Source organism: Terrapene carolina, unplaced genomic scaffold (genome assembly GCF_002925995.2).
Source record: "Terrapene carolina triunguis isolate 2854851 unplaced genomic scaffold, T_m_triunguis-2.0 Scaffold629, whole genome shotgun sequence".
Lineage (NCBI taxonomy): Eukaryota > Metazoa > Chordata > Testudines > Emydidae > Terrapene > Terrapene triunguis.
The window spans coordinates 13,494,163-13,519,490 of NW_020664980.1; the positions used below are offsets into that span (position 1 = coordinate 13,494,163).

The 25,328-nt window shown below is 52.7% G+C and overlaps 1 protein-coding gene across 1 annotated transcript in view; it reads right to left on the reverse strand.

The window, feature by feature from the left end:
* PDGFRB (platelet derived growth factor receptor beta) overlaps nt 1-25,328 on the reverse strand; it is a 61,724-nt gene that overhangs the window by 31,378 nt on the left and 5,018 nt on the right. Inside the window, exons 2-4 of the mRNA XM_024199792.3 lie at nt 3,246-3,319; nt 938-1,234; nt 162-428 (exon numbers count right to left, since the gene is read on the reverse strand). Of these exons, the coding sequence (XP_024055560.2) occupies nt 162-428; nt 938-1,234; nt 3,246-3,318 (637 nt within the window). The 5' untranslated portion in view covers nt 3,319. The remainder of the gene's footprint in view (nt 1-161; nt 429-937; nt 1,235-3,245; nt 3,320-25,328) is intronic.

Here is a 25,328-nt window from a genome sequence, read left to right on the forward strand (position 1 = left end):
GGGGGGGGCGGCCACTCCCCACTCCCCTAACCGGCCCTTCATACAATTTCCGAAACCCAATATGGCCCTGAGGCCAAAAAGTTTGCCCGCCCCTGTCTTAAGACAGACCAGCCCAGACCCCTCTGATCCATCCCCCGGCGCAGACCTAAGAAGTGGCTCACCCTGGATTCTGTAGACGTAATATGCGTCAGAGTCCACCTCCCGCTCGCCCAGCATTGCCCTGCAGATGTAGGTCTTGTCTTCGAAGAACCCCGTGAAGCCTTGTTGCCTGTCATAGACCACGGGAATTGGGTTCTCCACCTTCTTCTCATAGAGAGTCACCGTGGTCTGGGGGTCAGTCACACGGCACGGGATGGTGGCCTCGCTGTCGCCGGTGATGAAGATGAATGGTTCCTCAGGGCCTGTGGGGAGGAAGACGATGGACGGGTCTGCAGAAGGGAAAGGGGAAAGGCAATCCGGTTACAAGAGACAGGAGAAGAACTTGCTTTGCAGCCCTGATTGCAACTGCCCACTAGCCACGGGATAGGACAACACCTCTGCTTGGAGACGGATGCGCTGAACTCCCACGACGTTTCTCTCCCGAAGCTGCTGGGGTTATTACTAGGGACACGTCCCATCGGGGCTGCGTGCCTTGTTCCCCAAGATGCGAGTTTCACTCACTTTTTCTTTCCAATGATCCTCTCCCACCTGGGGCCCTTAACCTGGGGGCACTATACTTCTAGCGGTCTGCACCAGGCCCCTGCGCTGGGGTGGGGGGCTGCAGGGGCACTTCGATGCAGATAGGCCACTCCAGCCTCCCACGCATGTCGCTCCCCCCAGCCCTACTGCAGAGCAGAGGAACCCCCCTCTACCATCTTCAAATTCAGCCCCATCCTTCCACTGGCCTCCATCCTCTGAGATGCACGCAGAGAGGGGATGGGGGTGCTCTGTCCCCTACCTGGCACAAAGACATAGACGGCCTGTCTCTCCGCGTGCTTCTGGTTCTGGGATTGGTTGTAGGTGCAGACGTACTCCCCCGTGTCATTGCCTGTCACATTCCAGAGCGTGAGCGTGCTGGAGAAGGTGCCGTCTCTCCACTCCAGCGGCGCGGCTATGGGCTGCATGTCTCGTTCCCAGACCACCTCGGCCTCCCCCGAGCACGTCAGTGAGAAGTTGCTCCAGAGACTGAGGACGACTTCGGGGTCGCTGGGTGAAATGTGCAGTTTGCTGCTTCGAGACACCACGACTGGCAAACCTAGGAGAGGGCATAGGGAGTAAACCAGAGGGGGGCAATGGAGCCCCTCAGTGGGGGCTGGATCAGGACCTAGAGCAGGAGTATTGGGTTTGTAAGGTTAAGTAACCTGTTGTGGCATTCAGGAATGAACCCACGGCTCCATCCATCACTACGAACCGTTGCCACCATTTGCTGAGATCCATACAGCAACATGGGAGCTCCCTCTGCTGGCATCACCGCAGCTGTTAATACACACACACGCTGGCTGCTGCCACCCGGCCTGGGGTTTTCAGAACCGACCAGGGTATTTAGACACACAACTCCTGTTCATTTGATTGAGAGCGTGTGTCAAAATCCTCTAGCTGGCTTCAGAACCCCGCCCCCCCCAGCCATTCACGTTTTGAATGGAGCTCCCACATCTGCAAGCACACACCTGTCATACCAGCCATCAGCAATAACCATACCATCCGAATGAATACTTCCCTCTGGGGATCTCAAAGCTCATTACCCTCTTTAATGCATTTAGCCTCCCAGCAACACTAGGAGGTAGATACGTTTTATTATCCCCATTTACAGATGGGAAAACTGAGGCCCAGCATGAATAGAACCCAGGTCCTCCCGACTCCCAGTGTTGCGCTGTACCTAAATGACCGCCTCCCATGTGTATGAGGTAACGGTGCACCCCAAGGGGCTGTAGAGCTCAGTTTTCACGTGCAAATTCCGGATGAGAAGGTACAGCCGATGAGTGTGCAAACTGTCCGGGTATGAGTCAGGCGCCAGCCTTTGAAAACTTGGATGCTAAAAGTTTGTGCACTGAGCCAACTTCATCATATTACGGCGTGATGCCTTTACACCTGCCCTCGGGGTCTTGGTTGGGTGGGGGGGAAGTCTTTTGGGGTGGACAGTGCTGTGAGAATCTGGCCAGGTGGCAGCCGGAGGGCCCCTCACAGCCTGCTGAGAGCCGGGCTTCCTATGAATCCCCTTGCTCTGGTTTATTTGCCCCAGAAATGCTGAGTCCAAGAGCTGCATTTATAGCCAACAGTGCACGTGCCACAGAAATGACCCTGGCTCTGCTGCAATTTTGCCCCACTCCCTCCTCACTGAGGGTCTCAGATGCATATTCTGAAGGCCCAGAAGGGAACCACGTTAGCTGTGACAGCTGGACCGCTCGGGAGCTCCCTCCCCGTCGGCTTTGTTCCCACGGGGCCGTGTAGGAAGAGACATGGAGGACCATGTTGTTTCAAAAATAAAAAAGAGGAGCAAAAATAAACCTTCCAGGAAATCCCTTGGAAGCGATACAGAAGGCAACTTCTTCCTGAATTGCTTCCTGTGCCACTCCCTGTCAACTCTTCCTAGCTGCGCTCTTTGCTCAGACTCACACTTGTCCCTGGCGGAAGGAGCACCCTGGAATTGGAGGGCACACACAGGATTCCACCCAGCGCCCTCCCACCCAGGGCTGGGGTGCAGCTGAGGTGAGGTCCCAGGCTGAGCTACAAGCACCTCACCGGCCCAGAGCAGTGAAGAGCGAGAACAATTTTTGAAGCCAAGTTTTTGCCCTATTGTGCATGTACCTGGGAGGGGAGATTCGGTGAGCCGGGGAGCCTGGAGCAAATGACTTTGGGGATATCTGCCTCATCCCCTGCGTGCGATGGCAGCTGAGTCCTGACTCAGCTTCTAAGAATTGTTCATCCCTAGGCTGGCAGAGCACCCCAAAGATGAGACAGGCGTGTAGCCCCTGGAATCCTCCTCGCGACACAGCTCACATGCATCAAAGCCCCGTAGAAGAAGGAAATTAGGCCCCGATTTGGACCAGTAATGTGTGACACTAGCCCTTTAAATACGGATGATAGTGTGAGTGTTTGTCTGCCTGTTGGGGTGTGTGTGTGGATGTCTATGCATAGGACGGTGGGTGCACAGGTGTGTGTGTTCATCCCAGCCCCACTGCCCCCTGTCGCCCCGTTCATTCTGCCCCCATAGCAGGAAGCGTCCTTGGGGAATTCACACGTCAGCAAAGAGTCATCCTCACGCTCACCTGCGAGGAAGAGGAGAAGCATCTTCAGAGATGGAAGCAGCATGGCGGGGTTCAGCTGCACTGCAGGCCGCATCCTGTCCAAAGCAACCCAGAATTAGTGCAATGATACCAAGACCAGAAAGGACTCCTGGGTCAGCCCCCATGTCCCTAACTATTCTGTTACCCACCCCCTCTCGCCCCCAGACCAGCTCAGTGCAGCCCCCGGGTGTCTGCGGGCAGCAGGACCTTTTTATTTCATGTTTCCAAGGCATGTGTGCTTGTTTGAGGACGACAACGTTCCAGGCTTGTGGAGTCTACTCCCCTTCTCAAGCCTCCTGTGGTCCCCCTCGCTGAGGGCCCTAACCCCACCATCTGCCCCCAGTCCCCTCTTGAGCACTATCAGGCTGCCGGTGAATACACCAGGCAAAAGGCCCCAGCTTGTTATTCTGACATTCCTTTGGCTGTTGACTCCCCTCTGGTGGATCCTATCCCTAGAGCGTTCTAGAACTTGGAGAAGGGGCAGGGCAGAGGTGGGGCCTCAGTGAAGGGGTGGCGTAGAGGGCCCCCAAAAATGTTTAAATCAAAATGGGGGTCCTTGGGTTGCTAAGGTTTGAGAACCGCTGCACTAGGCCATGGTCCAAAATACCCAGGAGTCTGACCAAACCCTTCCTCCTGCTCTCAGATACAGTACAAGGTTCCCCACTAAAACCCTGGTGGGAAAACTGTCCACAACTCCCTGTGACAGGGAGGAGCCTACATAGACCATCTCACCCCGCATGGCCACTGAATCCAAAACACAGAATGGACACAGAGCATGGAACCCCATTCCTAACGGCAAGCCACCTCCTAGGCACAGCTACCTGATGGATTAACAAGAGGTGGGCCTTGGATCCAGCACCTCTGAACTTTGAGAAAGCTCAGATCCAGACCTGAACTTCACAGTTGCGCCTGATCACTGTAATGGGCTGAACCACCTTTCACCGGTACTACCACCCACCTCGCAAAGCACTGGGGAATGTTGGATCTGGAGTTAATGAAGAGACAAATGCAAAGGCAGCTCTCTGCTTGTGATCTCATTAACAAGGTGACCCCGATCAGGAGTCTCTTTGTCATGCCAGTATCTAAAGAAATAATGCTGTAGCAGTGGCACACAAAATGTTGCCGACTCTGGCTCTAGGTACTGCACCGAGACGTTGCATCTTGTCCCTGCGGTTGTGCCTGTGTCTGCTTGGCGTGAGAGGGAAATGGTTTTGAAATGACGTGCAGTCATCCACTGGTTTTGTTATTCTCTCGCTTTGGCTTGAAAAGAACTGATTTACCAGCAAATCCTGCCAGGTTGCTGACTTATTCAGCAACTTTCCCTAAAGCTTTATTTTTCTTTCTTTCCTGCTTTTTCAGAGGTATATTTCCCAGAGAGCGAGTCAGTGCACTTAGGGTATGTCTACACAGCAAAGAAAACCCCATGTCCGGCCCAGGCAGCCAACTCAGGCTCACGGAGCTCGGGCTGTTGGGCTGTTTCATTGCTGTGTCGACTTCTGGGTTCAAGCCGAGGCCCAGGCTCTAGGCGCCTGTAGGTTGGGAGTGCCCAGAGCGCTCCAGCCTGAAATCTATACAGCAATGAAACAGCCCCACCGCTGGCACCACGAGAGCCCAAGCCCCCAGAGCCCCAGTCGTCTGGGTTTTTCTTTGCTAGTAGACACACCTCTGTGGAGAAGAGTGAGATGTTGCTTAGGCTGCCAACTTCTGTAAGATCACTAGTCAAGTCCTCCAAGAATCTTGCCCTAATCCTGCAGCAGAGAGGGGATAGAGAGATCGCTAGCTAGCCATCTTTATATTTCTTAACTGCGCAGTAAAGGCAAAAACAAACAACAATTGGTTTTGTTCCACAATCCACCTTCGACAAGGTGTGTTACTCAGATTTTAAGGCCAGAAGGGACCATTATGATCACCTAGTCTGGCCTCCTGTGTTAGACAGGGCCCAATCTATGCACTGACCCCATAACTTCTGTTTGAGCTAAGGCAGCTCTTTTAGAAAGACATCCAGTCTTGATTTAAAGAGGATCTAAAGACTATCACTATTAACCTCACCTGGGGCCCGACTTTGATCCCCATCCCTCATGCTGAGTAGTACTTTACTCCGTGAGTATTCCCTTTGATTGCAATGGGGGTCACTCATGGCGTGAGGTACCACTTGCTACTTGACCCAGAATCATAGAAGTGTAGGGTAGGAAGGGACCTTGAGAGGTCATCTAGTCCAGCCCCCAGTGCTGAGGCAGGAGCAAGTAAACCTAGAGCGTCCCTGACACATGTTTGTCGAACCCATTCTGAAAAACCTCCAATCACGGGGAGTCCACAACCTCCCATGGTAACTTATTTCAGTTCTTAACTATCCTTAGAGTTAGGACGTTTTTCCTAATATCTCACCTAAATCTCCCTTGCTGCAAATTAAGCCCATTACTTCTTATTCTACCTTCAGGGACATGAATGGGACAATTACCTCCCATGTCTTGCATACCACACTCCTGTTTATATGTCCCAGAATGATAATCAGCCTTTTTTGCAACTCCATCACATTGCGGGCTCATATTCAGTTGGTGATCCACTATCACCCCCACATCCTTTTCTGCAGTACTATCCCCTAGCCAGCTATTCGCCAGGTTGTAATTGTGCATTTGATTCTGCCATCCTAAGTGTAGTACTTTGCACTTGTCTTTACTGAATGAACATTGTTGATTTCAGAACAATTCTCCAATGCATCAAGGTCCTAATCCTGTCCTCCAAAGTGCTTGCAGCCTCTCCCAGCGTGGTGTCAGCACACATTTGGGTTCTCAAAAGAAATTTTCTGGTGGCCTCAGAGCGTGGCCATCAACTCTGGCTGGTGGACGCTCTGACAATTTTTCCTAAAACACTTAATTAACTTTAGGAAAAACAAATAAATATGCACGTATCCATGTCCAAATCATTGTGATTTATTTATGTAGAGTTTTTTTCAGACTCAATAATAAAAATAATGTACAGTTGTCTCTATTCTTTACTGGACCTAAACAGAATAGAAACAAAATAAGGTGTTTTGCATGTTCTCTTTTGTTGTTGTTGTTTCTTTGGGGGTTTTTTGGTTGCTTTTTTTTTTTTTTAGACTTGCTAGCTAGTAACACTGAAGCAACACCAGTACCATTTGCCCAAAGAGCAGTCGGGACAGCGCAGTCAGCATACGCCTTCTTGTGCCTCTGGCTGCCTTCCTAGCTGGTTTTAATAAACCTGCTGTTTGCGAGAAGGCATTTCCATCGGAGACGCTTCCTGTACGGCGTACAGATGGCGACATCTCCCTGACTGCAGCGACCTCGCCTTTGTATATCCGCTCTGGCAGGGTGAGAGGCGTACACAGACTCTTCCCATCTTACAGGAAATGCTTAATATCGTCTCCAGTTGCTCCACTACACAGCTGGCATGTTCTCCTTGGCCTCGAGGATGGAAAGAAGAGAGGAGGAGACACTGTCGTTGAGGGAGTGTGTTTGGTTTTTATTTACATGGCGCCTTTCTGGAGGATGGAATGTATTTATTATCGAGATTCATCTTGCTGTCACAAAGGTGGCACTCTGTCTTTCTCTCTCTCTCTCTCTCTCACACACACACACACACACACACAGGCTCTCCTACCTAGCCAAAGGCTCCATGACACATGGATCCCATCAAATGTTGTCAGGTTTGACCTCCTCAAACCTAACCCAAATAATTAGCCCCAGACTTTTGCATCTGGAGATGGGAAAGTGTCTCAGGAAGTGGGCGTTGCGGTGGCTTGCAGGACTGCCAGCTCTGGCAGTCCTGCAAGACCCTCGGCTTTCATCGAAACAACAACAAGTTTCTAGCCCGCCTGGTTGCAGAGAAAAGCCTGTTCTCTGATCTGGGGCACGCTAGTTCAGTGTCTGGAGGGCTGTAGCACTTCAGTCTAATCTAGGTTACTGGGCTCCATACAGGGGTGGCCGGGGGTGGGGGTGGGGAAGTTTAGTGGCCTGTGGGTCTGGCGACCCCTTCTGGCCTTGAACTCTGTGACTGTATGAAAAGGCTGCAAATGTGACCCAAGTGTGATGCAAGTGCTCAGAAGGCAGATATAAAGGAATTGCCAGACTAGCTCAGACCTGAGGTCCTAGCCCAGGCCAGCACCAGATGTTCCAAAGTAAGGGACAGCCCTCCCCAGTCAGTAGGCAGATGTGCGGTAATTGCTCCCCATGAATCCCTCATCCTGGCTCCTAATAGAGGGCAATTGCCTCAAGCCCCGGTGCATGAAGTTTCCTATCCCCTCTGCCCTCCAGCTGTGGGGGCAGTTTGGATCAGAACCCTCTTGCCCCGGCCTGGAGCAGCTGAAAGGCTGTTGCCCTCCTCTCCCAGCGCCAGACAGACAACGCTCCACCGAGTGACTCTGCTCCAGGGGGCGTCTTTGGGAATTCCACTGCCACCAGGGCCCCTGGAATGAAATGCTGCGGCCGCCCACCCCAGGGCATGGCTCTCCACACCAACCAGGAGCAGGAGGAAAGAGAGAGTGGGGGGATCCGCTGCCTTGGTTCAGGGCTAAGACACAGCTTTTGCTTCTCTTCCCCCCGCCAACTTGACTCTCCCTGCTAAGCGGGGCACCGGACTCCTTGCATGCTTCCCCGCGGCTTTCCAGCGAGTAGCCTTCCTCCCCTCCCTCATCCCAGCACCCAACGGCGACAGGGTGGGGTTCAAACCAGCCAGACTGGAGTTCTCTAAACGCTGGCAGAGGCCTCCCCCACCCCACACGGGAGATAGACATGGTTCTGGCCATGCCAGTGCTGCCCGGCCTCTCCGCCCCATCTCTGCCCCAGAGGGCTGTGCGAAGGGATCGTTAGCAGCCTGTCAGGGGAGGTTTTCTGAGCTGAACTGTTTATTATTCTAAAAGAGGAATTTGGCTGGGAGAGGAGACGGGAGGTCATTTGGCTCTGGGACGCAGCCCAGGCTGGATTGGAAACGCAGGCCCTTCGCTCACTGAAAGGCACATTGTCAGCTGCTGCTGCCGCACGGGGCTCAGCCCTGCGCTGGCTCCTACAGGCAGCAGCGACAGCAGGAGCTTTCCTCTGCGCTAAGCTGCTGTTGCTCCGGTCCAGTCAGTGGGATTGCACCCCCGTAGGCCAGCGCTGAAAAGTGTCCCAAAGCCTCCAGATTCGCTTCTTGCCTCGGTGCTTAGTTCCAAAACAACAGGCCTGAATCTGGGGTTCTAATCCCCCCCAGCTACCCTGAGATGGGCCCGAACCAGGACCCCGGAACTAAATCCAAGCATTGGGGATGCAGACAAAACGGGACCAGGATACAAACCAACCTTCTTCTATGCATCTGTACCATGCCCTGATTGTCATATCACATCTCATCTCTAATCCCGTCAGGCCCTCCCCTAGGCGTCTGCAGTCAGCAAGCACAAGGCAGGGGTCGCTCCTATTGATCAGTGGAAATATTCTGCACAGCAAGCCAGCTGGATTCACGACTGCGGGATGAGATAGAGGATAGGGGCGGCGCTGGCGCTTTCCAGTTTACAAGCCCATGGAAAGGTGCACGGGGCAGTTGTTAAATGTTATCCCAGCCCTGGCCCTCGGTCACTGCTTTTCAGGGCACGGCATGCGGTGATGGAATAAAAAGAACTCCTTTGACCACTCCTCTTTGGATTGATTGTTAATATTACAGTCCCCAACCAAGCCTTTGTGCTAAGCTCTGCGTGGACAGGGTCCAGGCTTTGAAGACCTGACTACCTAACTAGGCAAGGCAGCCAAAGGATGGAAGGGCAAACAGGTGCCGTGCCGTGCCCCAGGTCACTGACTGAGCTGTGAATAGACCCCCACCTCTCTGGAACCCCAGGCTTGGGTCCTATGTGCTGGAGTATGCTGTTTCTCAGCGCTCAGGGGACTGATTCTCCCCTCGCTTCCTGTCTGCAGGGGCTGGTTGCAGCTGTGGCTTCTCAACCGCCCTCTGGCAAATGATGGTCAGCCAAAGTCACGTCTTCTAGGGCAATGAACTTGCTTTGGAAGTCCTGCAATGGGAACAAGGTCAAGTCCAATTCCTCGCTCAGTTTAATGTTAGTAACTGGTACATCCTCTGTCTGGGGAAAGCATCCTGCCTTTACTTGGAGATGCGTGTGCCCATGTTATCTGTGTCTGACCACGTTGCAACATCACACGGAGGAGCGTTATCAGGCTAGCACTGGATCACACTGATTCATGACATTTCCACCCCTTCTGGCAGTGATCTTGCACAAGGATGTTATTAAGCCAAAGACGCCTTTACTAATACTGGAGGTATGTTGGGAGGGCTCAGGCATGACTTGCACGGATGTTCTTTTTACGGGACGAGTAACAGGACGAGAAATTGCGCTGACTTCACTAGCACGTCTGCTCTGAACGCTAGTCCTTAGTGCTTGTACAGGGCAACAGCTTCCGGCGAGGCATCTCACACGTGGGCACAGGGAAGACTGAAAAAGTTGGGGGGGGGGCAGCATGAGGCCAGGTAGCAGCAGTGTGGCACCAGGCAGACAGTCCCCTGGGCATCTAGTCTCAGGTTTCTCAACTTGTTTCCTGATGAGGAATGAAGCCCCTCCCCGCCCCGCACTCTGGGTACCCCCACAAGGAGCAGCAGCCCTGCATGGGCACTCCCACACACGCTCCAGCAGCCTCTTCCAAGGCAGGCAGCCTGCCTTCCAAACCAGGCAGCATCACAGACGCCGTGTGTCCCGCTTGGCTCGCGAAGGCAAACACTGCCTAGATGCCCGGAGCTTGCAATGCTCAGAGCACGGCCGTCTATTGAAGGGCACACGGACTGCCATCAGAACCAGGCCTCAGTTCAGGTCCGGTGCATCCTGCTCGCAGCTGCTCCTCGGAGCTCGCCAGGGCTGTGTGAAGAGTGGAGGCCCGTAGGAAGCTAACAGGAGAGCAGTGCCATGATGCCCTAGGAGAGCCCATCATGCCAGGCTGGCTCAGGCACTAGCGCAGGGACTCAGACGCGCCTGGGTAGATCATCTTTTCTCTGATTTACAGCTGAGTGGCGTTGTGATGCTACTCACTCACATTGGCCCGGCTGCCCCTCTGTCTTGCCCATGGGGAAGGGGCTCCACCGTTACACCACCTGCTCTTGTCATGGGCCAATGCAGTGGGGAAGGCCTGGGTCCCCCTCCCCCTCATTGTGCCCTGCTGAGTTTGGGTTCTCTAAAGAGGGGGATATGGCCCCCCCCTGTTTAAAAGGTGGGGTGGCAATGGCCCTTTGGCTCCCCATCTCCAGCACCCATGATCTTACAGCTCTTGCAAACATGAATGAAGTAAGCATCACACACAGTACCACCCGAGTCTGCCCCTCCCCCCTCAAAATCAAGAGATTGGCTTAAAATGCATGAGACTGAAAATAAATGTAGGGTTCGCTTGGGTTCTAGCTTCTGGTTTCTGAGCCTTTAGGGCAGGGCCGGTTCTAGGATCCCCTTGTTGGGGGAGTGGGTATTTTGGGGCTCGTGGATGTCTCTATTTGCAAAACAACTAACCAACCCTCCAGGCTAGTGAGACCCCTGGAAAATCTTGGATTGCAAGACTTAAAAAGGTAAAATTTGGCCACTGTGTCGGTATTTTGCCGTGACTTATAGTAAAGGAGGAAGACTCAGTCATGTGTCCACCTTTTCCCCGCACCCATGAGGGCTACAGCCACATGGGAATCTAGCTGGAGTCCCAAGTTCACTCTACTGGGAAGGAGGTGTTCTGGAAGCACACCCTTGAACTCTGGGGGATAGGGGTAGGGGAGTGAACACCTGGTATTCTGGTGAGCGACTGCCCCCTGCAACTGAGGTTTGGAGTGGCATATATGAAACCCATAGGGCGGGCTTTTGGGATGCAATGGGGGTGGGGCGGATGAGATGATCTCGTAGGGCTCCCAAAAATACAATATACTGGGAACCCACCATGCAAATCAGGCAGGTTGATAGAGCAGCCAATGGGCTGAAGAGAAGGAAGGTAACATAGAAGCGTAGGACAACAGGCCCTGCCATGCTGGGCCGAGAAAGACAATAAGGACCCTGCATGCCACCCGCCAGGATGGTGAACTCTGACCCAATCATTAAACTGTTCCTGTCCCACCAAAATCAGGATGCATGGCAACCTCTCAGCAAATATAGCTAGAATCCAGCCATAGCTAGAATCCATCTATAGCTAGAATCCAGCCATAGCTAGAATCCATGCCATCACACTTCCGTGAAGGCAGTCCAGGCCCTCTGGAAAGGGTCGCCCCACCTTCTCTTTTATTATCTTCCTCTTTCAATCCCAATTCCCTCTGCTGGGCCCAAACCATCCCCTGCTTCCTCAGGCTAACCTGCCATTGGAGACAGTGGCAGATAAAGGGGGCATTAATCAGTTGTGTTTTGTTGGAATAAGGACCCCAGAACCAGGCCCAAACCATCAGGGTTTTTGATATCTGATATTTACTGTCTGCAGAACTAAGGCAAAGAAATTAACAGAGAAGTGGGGAGAAGCCAGGCCTCAGGCACTAAAGCGAAGCCACTTCTCTTCTTCTCATTTTCTATTTCTAGCTCTTTTTTATGAGGTCCCAGCCTGTCTGCGATTCCAGGATCTCCCACAATGCTTTGCTGGACCCAAAATTCTGCCAAGCAGGCAAAGTGCAGCTGTTGTAAATTAGCTGGAAGTAAAACAGACTTTATTTTTGCTTTGTTTCGCTGTATCTGAGTCAGTAAGTGAGATCATAGGTGCCCATGTGCAATGAAAAGCATCGTATGGATCCCATGATCAGCGTGTATTGGCTCCATTCAGCCACACCGGGGACTTTCTCCTGCCAGGCTTTGCCCACTGGGAGCTCTAGGGGGTCTCACTTTTGGGGACCCACTGTTCTTCCTCGAACAGGGCAAGGTGAGTTCTAAAAACTTCGATCGCCATGGCTTTGCAATGAGGCTCCTCTTCTGCCTTGTCTCCTCCACCCCCACCCCGCCTCCGTGACTCCAGTTCTTTCCCACCCTTTAATCTAAATAAACCAGAGTGTTTTTTGGCTGGAACTGTCCTCAATTGCAACATCCCCTCTCTGGGGTCCAGAGGCTCCCATGACACTGCATTTACTCACAGGCCAGATTATCATCAGAGAGCCTTTTCCCAGCACATGGCTGGAATTAGGAGGCGCACACATGTGGAGAGACTGTCTTTCCAAGCCCATAAACAACTGATGATAAAACACAGAGGTATGAAATCTGAAACCAAGCCAGGGGGCTGGGGGAAAGTCCCAAGAGATGCGTGGTACATGCATGCTCGCTGAAATGTAGTTTCCTGGCTCCAGTCTAGGCCGTTTAGACTGGGACTGATTCGCCACTGCTCACAGCCTGTGTAGCCATTTGCACCAGTGCAAAGTGGGTATAACTTGCCGCCATTCTGCTCGGGTAGTTTTGGGCCCACTTTGCACAGGTATGAATGAGAATCAGGCCCTGCGTGGTTACCTAGTACATGCCAGTCTAACTCTTCCCCTGTTGAAGTCAGCAGGACGTTGCAAGCCTTTCCTCTAACAACCCTCCTAACTGAAAACCCCACAGCTACGATAGTAACATCCAGCTCTTATGTAGCTATATTCGTCAGCAGATCTCAAAGCGCTTTACAAAGGAAGTCAGTAGCATTATCCCCATTTCACAGATGCAGCCAAGTCACCCAGCAGGTCAGTAGCAGCCCACAGCACCGTGCTATCTGCTAGGCTACCCTGCCTCCTCTACAAAAAGGGACTTCTCTTGGTGGGTTTTCCAGCGCTCCTTGATCTGCCCACAATGAACAGCTGATTAGGCGCAGAGACAGATTCATATTATATACAGGCTCCCCTTCCAAATTCCCTTCCGTTAGCGCCCCATACCTACGCGTGACTTTCACAGCGTGCCCTGATCAGACAGCAAAGCTAGCATCAAAGGGGTCACACTTGAGGGCCAAAATCTTCACACTTCAGTGCCTAATGTTTGTTAGATCCATATTTAGGCACCTAAATGAAAGCTGCCCGCTTTTCAGAGCCCACTGAAGTCCGTGAGAGCTGTGGGCTGAAAACCAGGTGCCTTTAATTTCAGAGCCCAGAGATGGATGTAGGGGCCTGACTTTAGATACCAAAAATGAACATTTTCAGTAAGAATCCTAGTTACCTATTTAGGGCCAAATCCATCCTTCGAGTGACTTCACGGCAGTCAGTGAAGTTACGCTACAGACGAACATGATCCATCCAATGTACAGCTCCATGTGCTAATATTGGACTGGAAGGATCTCCACTCTGGTCCTAGTAAATTTTACCCTTGAGTTAAACACCCAGCGGCGGATCCTCAGTCAATGTAAACTTATGTAGCTCCATTGAAGATAATGGCTCTGTATTGATTTACCACGGAGTTACGCCAATTGACACCAGCTGAAGATCTGGCCCCAGAATGTCACAGGCATTATAAAGACTAGGAGGGCGGAGGAGTTAAGTGGCACATTGGATGCATAAACAAGCCTTTCACAGCTGGAGGCCTCATCTTAGTCATGGCTTGAGTCCCCTGGGAAATGACTTCAGTGGCCTTGGACATCTAGAAGAGGGCCAGCATTGGAGCAGCATGAGGGTGGGTAATCAGGAGGGAGGTAGAGCAGTGTGATGGGAGCTGGCATGGTCATTTCCAGCTCCACATGTCAGTGACGTCAGTCCTTTAGTTTCCTGAATGCCCAATTCATTTCTTTTTAATCATTGATTTGACTGGTTTTTACTGGTTTATTGTACAGAGATTTCCCGTCTAAACAGGCCGGTGAATCCTACAGACAATCAATGCAAATGCAAAGGAAAAACCATGGCAATTAGCCCAGGAATAAAACTATCTGGTGTTTAAAATATCAGCCCTTTCTCTATACAAAGGAAAAAGAAGAAAGTCCAGAAGAGACATTACTGGTAACGAGCAGCACGAGACTGGAAGGATTTAACATTGGCAACGTGATGGGAAGCCAGCCCATAGAGGGCCCGATTCCAGGCCCATTGCAGTCTGTGGAGAGCCTCCCATTGACTTCCATCACCTTTGGATCAGGCCCATATTTAGCCTGGCTCTAGCCTTGTTACTATCAGGGCCTCACTTTCATGAGCACCAGAATACACCAGATCAACCCAGATGGTCCTTTCCTTCAGGAACCAGCTGCCTCCCGTGCTCTCTCTCAAGGTGTCAGTGCATATCTCGCAGTAACTCAGGCCTGGCCCCCCACTCCTCCTGCCAAAACACAGCTCTCCCGCGCCCAGTGCCCACAGCTGGCTCATCGGCCTGACAGCCTCTGACAAAGGCCCAAGAGGAGGGACACAACACAAAACTAGAGGGGGAGGAGGCTTGAAATGACGCGGGGTTCCTCTCTGTACCATGTGTAACCCTGGTTGTGTGACTCAGCATTTCTGCTGTCAGCTATTTAGAGTAACAAAAAACGGGGCTAGCTTGGAGGTTGCCGGGAGGCTTACTATGAGCTGGCGTGGATGCATCTGCTGATGTATTGTGTACGTGTGTGACGGCCCCATCTGTCCTTGCATGAGTGTGCAAGCTGTGTTGGCATGCCTGCTCTGTGTGTGTGTGTGTGTGTGTGTGTGTGTGTGTGTGTGTGTGTGTGTATGTGTGTGAGAGAGAGAGAGAGAGAGAGAGAGGGTGTTTCAGTGAGTGGCCCGCTGTATATGTGCATGAGCATAGCCACATGTGCTCACACGCCTGTGTGGTTACGTGTCCATTCAAGGAAGCTCACTGCATCACCTGTTCGGAGTTTGGGATCAGGTCGTGCCCTGCCCATTGCCCCACTCTCCGTCAGGCCCACGGGAGAAGTAGGAAAGGAACGGCCTGTTTTGGATAAATTCAGAATAAAAGAAAACATCTGTTGGGAGAGGAGCCAGTGTTAAAAATAATCCCCCTGTCCTGGAGGGTCGACATTCATCACCCACTCGGCTGCGCATGCTTCCTCCGTCTGCGCCTTCAAAATAAAGAACAGGTTCCAGAATCCGCAAGGCTACTCCTGAATGCAAAGGCACGAGGCACTGTCTGTGGGGAAAAGTGTTTGTCATGTCAGGCAGGAGGAGGGGCTGGGGATCCACCTGGGGCCGGGGGCAAAGAATGGGCAAAAAGGCCTGGAAGTGTTTGGAAAAGGAGCGGCACACACAGCAAACCTAGAGCAAAGCAGATGTGCGACACGGCTCTGCCACTGCTCATGACTGATGGATGACGTGCGGCCTCTTCCGCTCGTTCCAATCTCGGTCTTCTGCGCAGTGACAGCCAAATCCTGAGGAGCGGGGCCAGTTTGGGTGGCAGTGCTGTGATTTGGGCTGACATCTACAGGGGGACTCGACTGAGGCCATGAAATCCTGCTTCACTGGTGACCTAAATTAGGATTTATAACCAGAGCTCCCAAGGCCAAAGAGCAGTTGCTGTCCAGCTCCCGTAGTTGGCTAGAAGAAATCGGGCCCTGGGTATCCCGGGTGTCATTCAATTCCAATACACAACCGACGGAGACATCAGGCCCCTCCTGTCTTCCTCACTGGTTTTCAACACACCCAGGGCCATCTGCGTGTGCACAAGAGGGTTGTGGGGAGGGCTCACAAGGAACCTTCCCACCCACTGCTTGTGCCCCTGCCTGGGCCAGCCAGACGTGGGTGGGGAGTCCATGCTAGGCTTGTGAGAGCAGAAGAACTAGCCTCTCCAAAGGACATGGGGAGAGGTAAGGTGGGGATGGGGCCAATAGCCCTGCTGCCCTCTGTACCCCAGCCAGCTGGGCTGAGGCGGCAGGAGGGAGACGGGCAAGGGGATGCATGCAACACTCTGTCAATGGCGGTAGGAGATCCTGCTCCTGATGGTTTATGGTAACTCGGTCAGAGTTCTGCCAGGGACTCCAGCTCTCTGTGCTGACCCTGTTTGTCCTCTTCCATTGCAGCCGATGGCTTAAAGCCACAGTCAGGCCCATACTAAAGATAGATGCAAAAATATCTGCTTCCACGTAATGGAAAGGAGGAACCGCTCAATAGCACTGAACGAAGTATGGGGCTGGGGCATTCTAACCCCAGCTCTGACACCGAGTCCCTCTGTGGCCTTGGTCAAGTCACTCCATCTCTCTCCCCCAGCTCCCTCGGTGGAGATAAGAACATTTGCCTGCCATCGTGCCTTCAGCTGAGCCTAAGGACTAGCCAGCCCAGCCTCCAGGAAGATTAATGAGCTCAGCTGGGTTACGGCGGTCTGCCTGATAGACTGAGGGGAGCAGGCAGGCCTGCTTTTAAGATCAGCAGCAGTTTATGCCTGCAGCTGTGACTGCTCCTGAGCCAGTCTTGTTCTCAGCCTTGTTCCAGTCCTGCTTGGTTTCTGACTCTGACCCTCGGCACAGATCCTGGTCTCTGCCTGCTGCTCTGACCACTAGGCCTGGCCACCCACACCTGGGCCTGACAACTTCAGAAAATCTGTGCTGGTTAATTCCTGTTTGCAAAACAATAACTATGAAATGAACCAGAAAGTGCAAAACTGCTCCCCTGAGTAGGCGCCCAGCAGCCACCAGACCTCGGGCTTATTTAGGTAATTGGTCCTTGCAAACAACCCTACAAGGCTGGTGACTAAGACTGGCCACAGCACAAGGTACTGGGCTCCAGCTCCCTCACAGCAGGAGGCTAGGAGTAGCTCAAAGATCCCCTTCCACTCCTCCATGGGCTTTTTAGATGCAATGAGTCTGTTCCATTTAGGTGTATAGAGGTGTGATGGGAGAGAACAGGAGTCAGCTGTAATGGGGTGGGAGGGATCTGTTGGGCCTGGTCTACACTAGGACTTTAATTCGGATTTAGCTGCCTTAATCCGAATTAACCCTTCACCCGTCCACACTACAGAGCCAGTTAATTCGAATTAAAGGGCCCTTTAAATCGATTTCTGTACTCCACCTCGACGAACGGAGTAGAGCCTAAATCGATTTTGTTAATTCGAATTAGGGTTAGTGTGGACGCACACCACCGAATTACTGTGTTTAAGTTAATGGGGTAGTGTGGCCGCACACCACCGAATTAATGTGGTTTAAAACCGAATTAAGGTGCTTAGTGTGGCCGCGCACAATCGAATTTATACAACCTGTTTCCCAAATTCGAATTATCTAAATTCGGATTAATCCTGTAGTGTAGACATACCCTTAGGGTATGTCTACACTACGAGGGTAATTCGATTTTACTTAAATCGAATATGTGGAATCGATATTGCAAAGTCGAACGTGTGTGTCCACACTAAGGACACACTAAGGACAGTAATTCGACTTTGTGAGTCCACACTAACGGGGCGAGCGTCGATATTGGAAGCGGTGCACTGTGGGCAGCTATCCCACAGTTCCCGCAGTCCCCGCTGCCCATCGGAATTCTGGGTCGAGCCGCCAATGCCTTCTGGGTAAAAAAAATTTGTCGTCATCCGTCCGTCACTAACGCCCTCCCTCCCTCCATGAAAGCGCCGGCGGGAAATCAGTTCGCGCACTTTTCTGGTCAGTGACAGCGCGGACGCCACAGCACTGCGATCATGGATCACGCTGCGACCATCGCTGCACTTGTGGCCGTTCTCAACACCTCGCAGCTTATCATACACCTTTCCCTGAGGCAGATGCAGAGAAATCGGGCGAGGAGGCTACGGCACCGCCGTGAGAGCCTGAAGTCGGAGAGTGGCACAGAGCTGTCAGAAACCACGAGCCCCAGCGCCCAGGACATCACGGTGGCAATGGGGCATGTGGATTTTGTTGAACGGCGATTCTGGGCCCGGGAAACAAGCACGGACTGGTGGGACCGTATAGTGCTTCAGGTCTGGGATGAATCCCAGTGGCTGCGAAACTTTCGCATGCGGAAGGGGACTTTCCTCGAACTTTGTGAGTTGCTGTCCCCTGCCCTGAAGCGCAAGGACACCCGCATGCGAGCAGCCCTCACTGTCCAGAAGCGAGTGGCCATAGCCCTCTGGAAGCTTGCAACGCCGGACAGCTACCGGTCAGTCGCGAACCACTTTGGTGTGGGCAAATCTACCGTGGGGGTTGTTGTCATGCAAGTAGCCAAGGCAATCGTCAAGGTACTGCTCCCAAAGGTAGTGACCCTGGGAAACGCGCAGGTCATCATAGATGGCTTTGCCGCGATGGGATTCCCAAACTGCGGTGGGGCTATCGATGGGACTCACATCCCTATCCTGGGACCGGACCACCAGGCCAGCCAGTACATCAATAGAAAGGGCTACTTTTCAATGGTGCTGCAAGCACTGGTGGACCATCGGGGACGGTTTACAAACATCTACGTCGGATGGCCGGGCAAGGTTCATGACGCTCGCGTGTTCAGGAACTCTGGTCTGTTTAGACGGCTGCAGGAAGGTATTTACTTCCCAGACCACAAAATAACTCTTGGGGATGTGGAGATGCCTACAGTCATCCTCGGGGACCCAGCCTACCCGCTAATGCCCTGGCTCATGAAGCCCTATACTGGCGCCCTGGACACAGAAAAAGAACTGTTCAACTACCGGCTGAGCAAGTGCAGAATGGTGGTGGAGTGTGCTTTTGGCCGTCTCAAAGGGAGATGGAGAAGCTTACTCACTCGCTGTGATCTCAGTGAAACCAATATCCCCATCGTTATTGCAGCTTGCTGTGTGCTCCACAATCTGTGTGAGAGCAAGGGGGAGACCTTTATGGCGGGGTGGGAGCTAGAGGCAAATAGCCTGGCTGCTGATTACGTCCAGCCAGACAGCCGGGCCATTAGAAGATCCCAGCGGGACGCCCTGTGCATCCGGGAGGCTTTGAAAGCTAGGTTCCTGAGTGAGCAGGGCAACCAGTGACTTTTCAGTTTGTGGACAGAAAAGCTGAACCTGCCCCCGTTTCTTTACCCAGTCCATTTTGACTATCCTCTCCAGTTACATACAACCTTCACCCCCTTCCCCTTCCCAAAAAATAAAATCATTTCGATTTTTTAATGAACACCGTTGTCTGTATTGCTGTTTTCGCGGGAATATTTTAAACCGGGGACGCAGACTGTGGCGGGGGGCGGGTTTAGTGTTCTGATGCAAATGATACTTCTAAACTCCCGGAATGACAGGCTCCGCACTGGTGGACTGGTTATTTCAATGGAGCCTGCCAGCACTCCTGGGGGGGACTGTGTGTATGTGTCGGCTATGTGACTTTCTGGCAGGGGGGGTAGGGTTACAGATCCCCTGCTGCGTGGATCTGTGAGCCAGGATAAGGACCGCTGCATAAGATCTGTAACTGCCCTCCCCCGCCACAAAGTCACAGAGCAACCCCCCCCCCCAAAAACATGAAAAGCACCTCCCAGACTGACCAGGGTAACCAGTGACTGCACTGTGTATGTGTCCTGATGCTGGACCTGACACCGCCTCTGTACCCTGCTAAAGGTGACTGTCCTGTCCAATTACCAAGCCCCTTCCCCCCCTCCAGACAGACTCTCCCTCAAAAGAACCTGACTGAAACAGTAATGAACAGAAACAAACATTTTATTGCGAACCAGACATGAAACGTGGGGGGTGAAACTTGGACGGGGGCTTGTGTGAGGTGGGTAGGAAAGGACTTATGAAATTTTGGGGAATGTCAGCCTTCTACTGCTAGAGCAGTCTGCAGGGGTTGATTGAAAGTTTTAACGGCCCTTGCCGCCCCTCCTTCTTTGGACTTTGGGTGAGGGTGGTGTGGGACTTGGTGGCGGGTGAGGGCGGTTACAGATAGACTGCAGCGGGGCTCTGTCCTCCTGCCTCCGGTCTTGCAGAACATCCACAAGGCGCCGGAGCGTGTCCGTTTGCTCCCTCATTAGTCCAAGCAGCTTTTCAGTAGCCTGTTGGTCCTCCTGACGCCACCTCTCCTCCCGTTCCATGACTGCTCGGTGCATTTGTGACAAGTTCTCCCTCCACTGTGTCTGCTGGGCTGCCTGGGCTCGGGAGCAGCCCATTAGTTCTGTGAACATGTCTTCACGCGTCTTCTTCTTCCTCCGCCTAATCTGCGCTAGCCTCTGGGAGTGTGCTGACAGGCTGGGTTGGGAGACAGTCGCAGATGTGTCTGTGTGAATTTTAAAAAGGGAGTGAATTCCTGAGACAGATAAATGAAATTGTATACAAAGAACCTAGTCTTTCTCTGTGAACAAGACCATGCACTGAACCTCTCACATGCGCACTCAGGACAAGGTCGAATTTTCGGCCGTCGCCTTCAGTGCCTGTGGACTTGCGGAGGTCTTGGAGTGTTCAGAGAACTGTGGCTGGAGACCTGAACTTCTGGAGCGGGCAATAATGGTAAGCCGCAGACTTGTGGCTGCTTAAAACTCCAGCAGTAGCACTGGCCTCCTTTCACATTGAAAGCAATGCCAGTCTCTGCTGCCAGCAATCAGGACAGCATCAACTCTGCCCCTGTCCCACCCCCTCGCGGCTGTCCCAGGGAAAGATCCCTGTATGCTGCCCCTCTCCCTCCACCGCGTGGCTGTAAAGCAGTCCCAATACTAACATTCCCCTCCCTAATTCAAAGCAGGGCGTCATGAGCGACATCACCCTCCTGAGGATCCCGGACACCCAGAGAGAACGCATGCTGCGGGAAAGCATGCAGAAACCGGGGCCGTATGCCGCCATGCTATGTCGGGCCATGATCCCCGAGTACCTGATTGTGGCATGGAGGGGACATGTCTGCTACCACGGAGGGCCCACTAAGATCGCCCTACCCCGGAACCTGATCAACAGGCTTGAGCTCTACCTCCACGAGACCTACGAGGAGTTCTCCTACGAGGATTTCTCGTCGATCCCCGGCCACATTGACCGGATTTTCGCGTAGGTGCACTGGGACTTTGGAGTGGAGCGTCTTGGGCCTGGGAATCATGTAGTAACGGACATTGTGAAATTTTTTTAAAATACTTGGGACTAAATTGAGAAGAGCCTAAGACAGAGAAATCATGCAAAACCCATTTGTTACCTTTGTAAATATTCCTGTTTTGTACCTGATTATTTTTTTACTAGTTTACAGCACTTTTATAAATATACATTGTTAATAGTATAAATATTACCGTTCTGTTTTAAATAAATGTTTACATGTTTACAGCACTTACTGCTTGATCCGTCCCCTGATTCTGTGTCCGGGGTAAGGGATGGGGACGGTTGGTACGGGATCTCGGTAAGGGTGATGAAGAGCTCCTGGCTGTCGGGGAAATCAGCGGTGCCAGCGCTGTGGACTGCCTCGTCCTCCTCATCTCCTTCCTCCTCTTCCCCGTCCGCTGTCATGTCCGACATGATCCCATCCTCGGAGTCCACGGTCAGGGGTGGGGTAGTGGTGGCGGCCGCTCCCAGGATGGAATGCAGTGCCTCGTAGAAACGGGATGTGTGGGGCTGGGATCCGGAGCGTCCGTTAGCCTCTTTGGTTTTTTGGTAGCCTTGTCTCAGCTCCTTGATTTTCACGCGGCACTGCGTTGCATCCCGGCTGTAGCCTCTCTCTGCCATGGCTTTGGAGATCTTCTCGTAGATCTTAGCATTCCTTCTTTTGGAGCGCAGCTCTGAAAGCACGGACTCATCGCCCCACACTGCGATGAGATCCAAGACTTCCCGATCAGTCCATGCTGGGGCCCTCTTTCTATTGGATTGCACGGCCATCTCTGCTGGAGAGCTCTGCATAGTTGCCACTGCTACTGAGCTCCCCTCGATGTCCAAAGAGGAACTGAGATTCAAACTGCCCAGACAGGAAAATGAAAATGAATTCAAATTTTCCCGGGGGTGTGGCTGGTCAGAGCATCCGAGCTCGGACTGCTGTCCAGAGCGTCAACAGAGTGGTGCACTGTGGGATAGCTCCCGGAGCTATTAACGTCGATTTCCATCCACACCTAGCCTAATTCGATATGGCCATGTCGAATTTAGCGCTACTCCTCTCGTTGGGGAGGATTACAGAAATCGATTTAAAGAGAGCTTTATGTCGAACTAAATGGCTTCCTGGTGTGGACGGGTGCAGGGTTAATTCGATATAACGGCGCTAAAGTCGACATAAAAGCCTAGTGTAGACCAGGCCTTAGAAACAGCTTTGCAGGCCCATCCCAGTGTGCTGAACTCTCCCAAGCAGGAGACAAGCCAGAGATCCACAAAGCTTCATGCCAGAGAAAGTGACCTGTTATCAAGGCTCGGAGCAGCAACCCTTTCATCTCCTTGCTGGTCTCTTCCCCTCCCCCTCCTTATCTCAGTGCAGTCTTCACTGCATCCACTCTATTGTCAAAAAGGAGCTAGGTAGGGTGACCAGATGTCCTGCTTTTATAGGGACAGTCCCGATTTTGGGGTCTTTTTCTTATATAGGCTCCTATTACCCCCCACCCCCGCCCCGATTTTTCACATTTGCTGTCTGGTCACCCGAGAGCTAGGAGATGCTGGGTATCAGCCTGAAGTGGTGAGTAAGGAGGGAACAAAGGTGGGATGCTGTCTCTGCTACTCTGACTGTGCCGTTGGCTGGCTTTAGAGAGGCAGACAGATGTTTTCTCACTGTCAAATAATTCTGCGGCTTGCAGGAAGCTGTGATCTATCCTCCTGCAGTAATTAGAGGGAAGTGCTGTACTAAGGAATACAAGAGGAAAAAACCCATGCTCCTGGTGCGTAGGAGGCTTTCCTTCAGCTGCTCGGATGCTGTCCTTTCAGCATAGCTGCTGTGGCAAAGTCTAAGCCCGCGGGGGATCCGGAGAGCCACCCATGTACCGACTGGCTGCAATTATTTACTAATTATAAACAGAGAGGGTCTGGGGGATGGAGCAGGAGATGATGACAGAGAAGAGAGGGAGAAAGGAAAAAATATTCCCCTTCCCCTTCCGTTCCTCTCTGAGTTTTCAACACCCCCCCCCCACATTGAATGGAACCAGGGAGCTCCTCAAAGCCCAAGGACACAGACATCTCTAAGCCCAAAAAGTGAAACCCACATAATGCAGTGAGCAGCTACCAGGGCATTTTCCCAGCACAGCAGAGGGAACCAAGGAAGATGAATCTGCCTCTAATTTGAAAACGCAGTACTAGCCAGTCACTGCCAGGCACGGAGATGAAACAGCTCCGATGAAGGCGTTTGATCTTCTATTCTCCACCATCTGCGAAGGACCCGGGCTTAACCGCTTAGTTATGGAGCTTCTTGTCCTTGTGCCCAGGATTAAGCTGCTCTCCAGATTTGAGGTCAGGGAGGAATCTCTTGGAAAGGGCTTCGGGGGCACTTTGCCTGTTTGTGGAAGTGTGTTCAGGGCAGCTTCTTGTGATTGCAGAGGGTGCAGCCAGGAAGGGGACCTAGGAGGAGGTGCAATCAGTGGAACGCGACCCCTTCCCGCTCTCCTTCTCCTGTAGCATGGCTAAGTGGATAGGGCACCAGAACCAGGAGACTAGGCTGCTGTTCCTGGCTCTGCCAGTGACCTAGGGCAGGGTCACTTCCCCTCTCTGTGCCTCTATTTTCCCTCCCACTCTTTAGAATTTGCATCGCACTGGAACCTAGAAGCCCCAGTAACAGGCCGGGAGCCCACGGTGCTAGGCGCTGTACAAACACAGACCATTTGGACAGCTGCTGACTCGAAGTGTTCTGCCTCTTTTGTAAGCTCTCTGGGGACAAGGACTGTCCCTCACTCTGTGTACGTGCAGTGCTTGACATACTGGGGCCGGCAGGTGCTATTGTAATACAAATAATTAACGATAATAATATGTCTCAGTGCAAAGAGGCAGGTGGAGATACTCATGGGACAGCACTGGGGTGCAATGTAGACCCTATGCTCAGAGGCACAGCGGTGAGCAGCAGATTAGAGAGAGACAAGAAAGGAGGAAGCGGAACGGAGCAGAAGACGAATACCAGGTATGGTCCTGAGGGGGCCCTGGCTGAGCTAAGCAGTGTAGCTGACACACTGATTGGTGGTGCCCAGAGAAAAAAATAACACAGGGTAGGAAGTGCCGGGCTAAATGCTACAGGCAAGGGATGGGAGCGGATGGTCTTGTGGTTAAAGCATTCAGAGTGGGACTCAGGAGATCTGGGCACTGGCCTTGCTCTGCCACTCACTCCCTGTGCGACCACGAGCAAGTGGCTTCTGCCCACCCTCTCAAAAGCATAATGCAACATTGACGTGCATGCAGAAGTCTGATTCGTGCGCATGCACAGGTGTGACGGGAGAGGGGGTGTAAACACCCCTCACTGGTGCAGCTGTACTGGGGGGAGAGGGGTGCACACACAAGTCAGGCCCGTGCACAAGTGTGAGAATGTGGCCCCTCGATCTTTCTGTGCTTTGGTTCCACTATGTGGAAAAATAGGTGGGGATGCTGTGAGGCCTCATCCATTAGTGTTTGGAGCACTCTGAGATCCCGTAATGGGAAGTGCCACGGACACACTAAGTGATACCGTCGGAGGCATCTGTGCCTTGGACCATCTGCTCCGAAACCAGTGGGGCTGAGATTTCCTGCCGATTGGACTGGTGGGGGGAATTGTTCCGTTCAGCTCTAGTCACTGCCTTGGAGAAGATGGAAAAGCAAAATGGATGTAAGGGTGGCAGGGGACGGGCAGCCCCTAAGAGGAAGGTGGATGTTTGGGGGGGACAGCTGGAGGGGAGAGGAGAATCCCATGAGGAACTGCTGACTCGACCTTCTGGGACACCCATGGGTCAGACTGGAGCATTGCAGTCACACAGTGGAAGAGGAGGGTTTTGCTCACTGAATAGCTGGTGGGTCAAAAACTTCCCACAGCTTCACACAAGAGAGACGGGGGTCAGTTTCATCCCCTGCGTAACTCCGCTGACCACCCGGCCCGGAGCCAGAGCTCCCCAAGCCCCTGAACCAATTAGCTTGTCAGCAGCTCCATCCCCATCAATCCCTGACACCAGCACCGCTCCTGGGGAGCTGCGTGCTCCATAAGCCTTGCTGTCTTTCTGGGACCGGAAAGCCACAGATAGGAAAAGGGGAAGGAGAGCCAAGGCCTCCTCATTCCAGGCCTGGCGGTCTGACAGCCAAAGCCGCATGCAAAGATTCCTGCTCTCTTGCAAAATGCCAAGCAGCAAACCTCCTGCCGGCTCAGCAGGAAGCTGAGGTCAGACCCCTGCGATACAGCTGCGCAGAGCTGCGGAGGCCCCCCCCCCTTACAATCACAACATTTTGAAGGGGCTTCTCACGGGCAA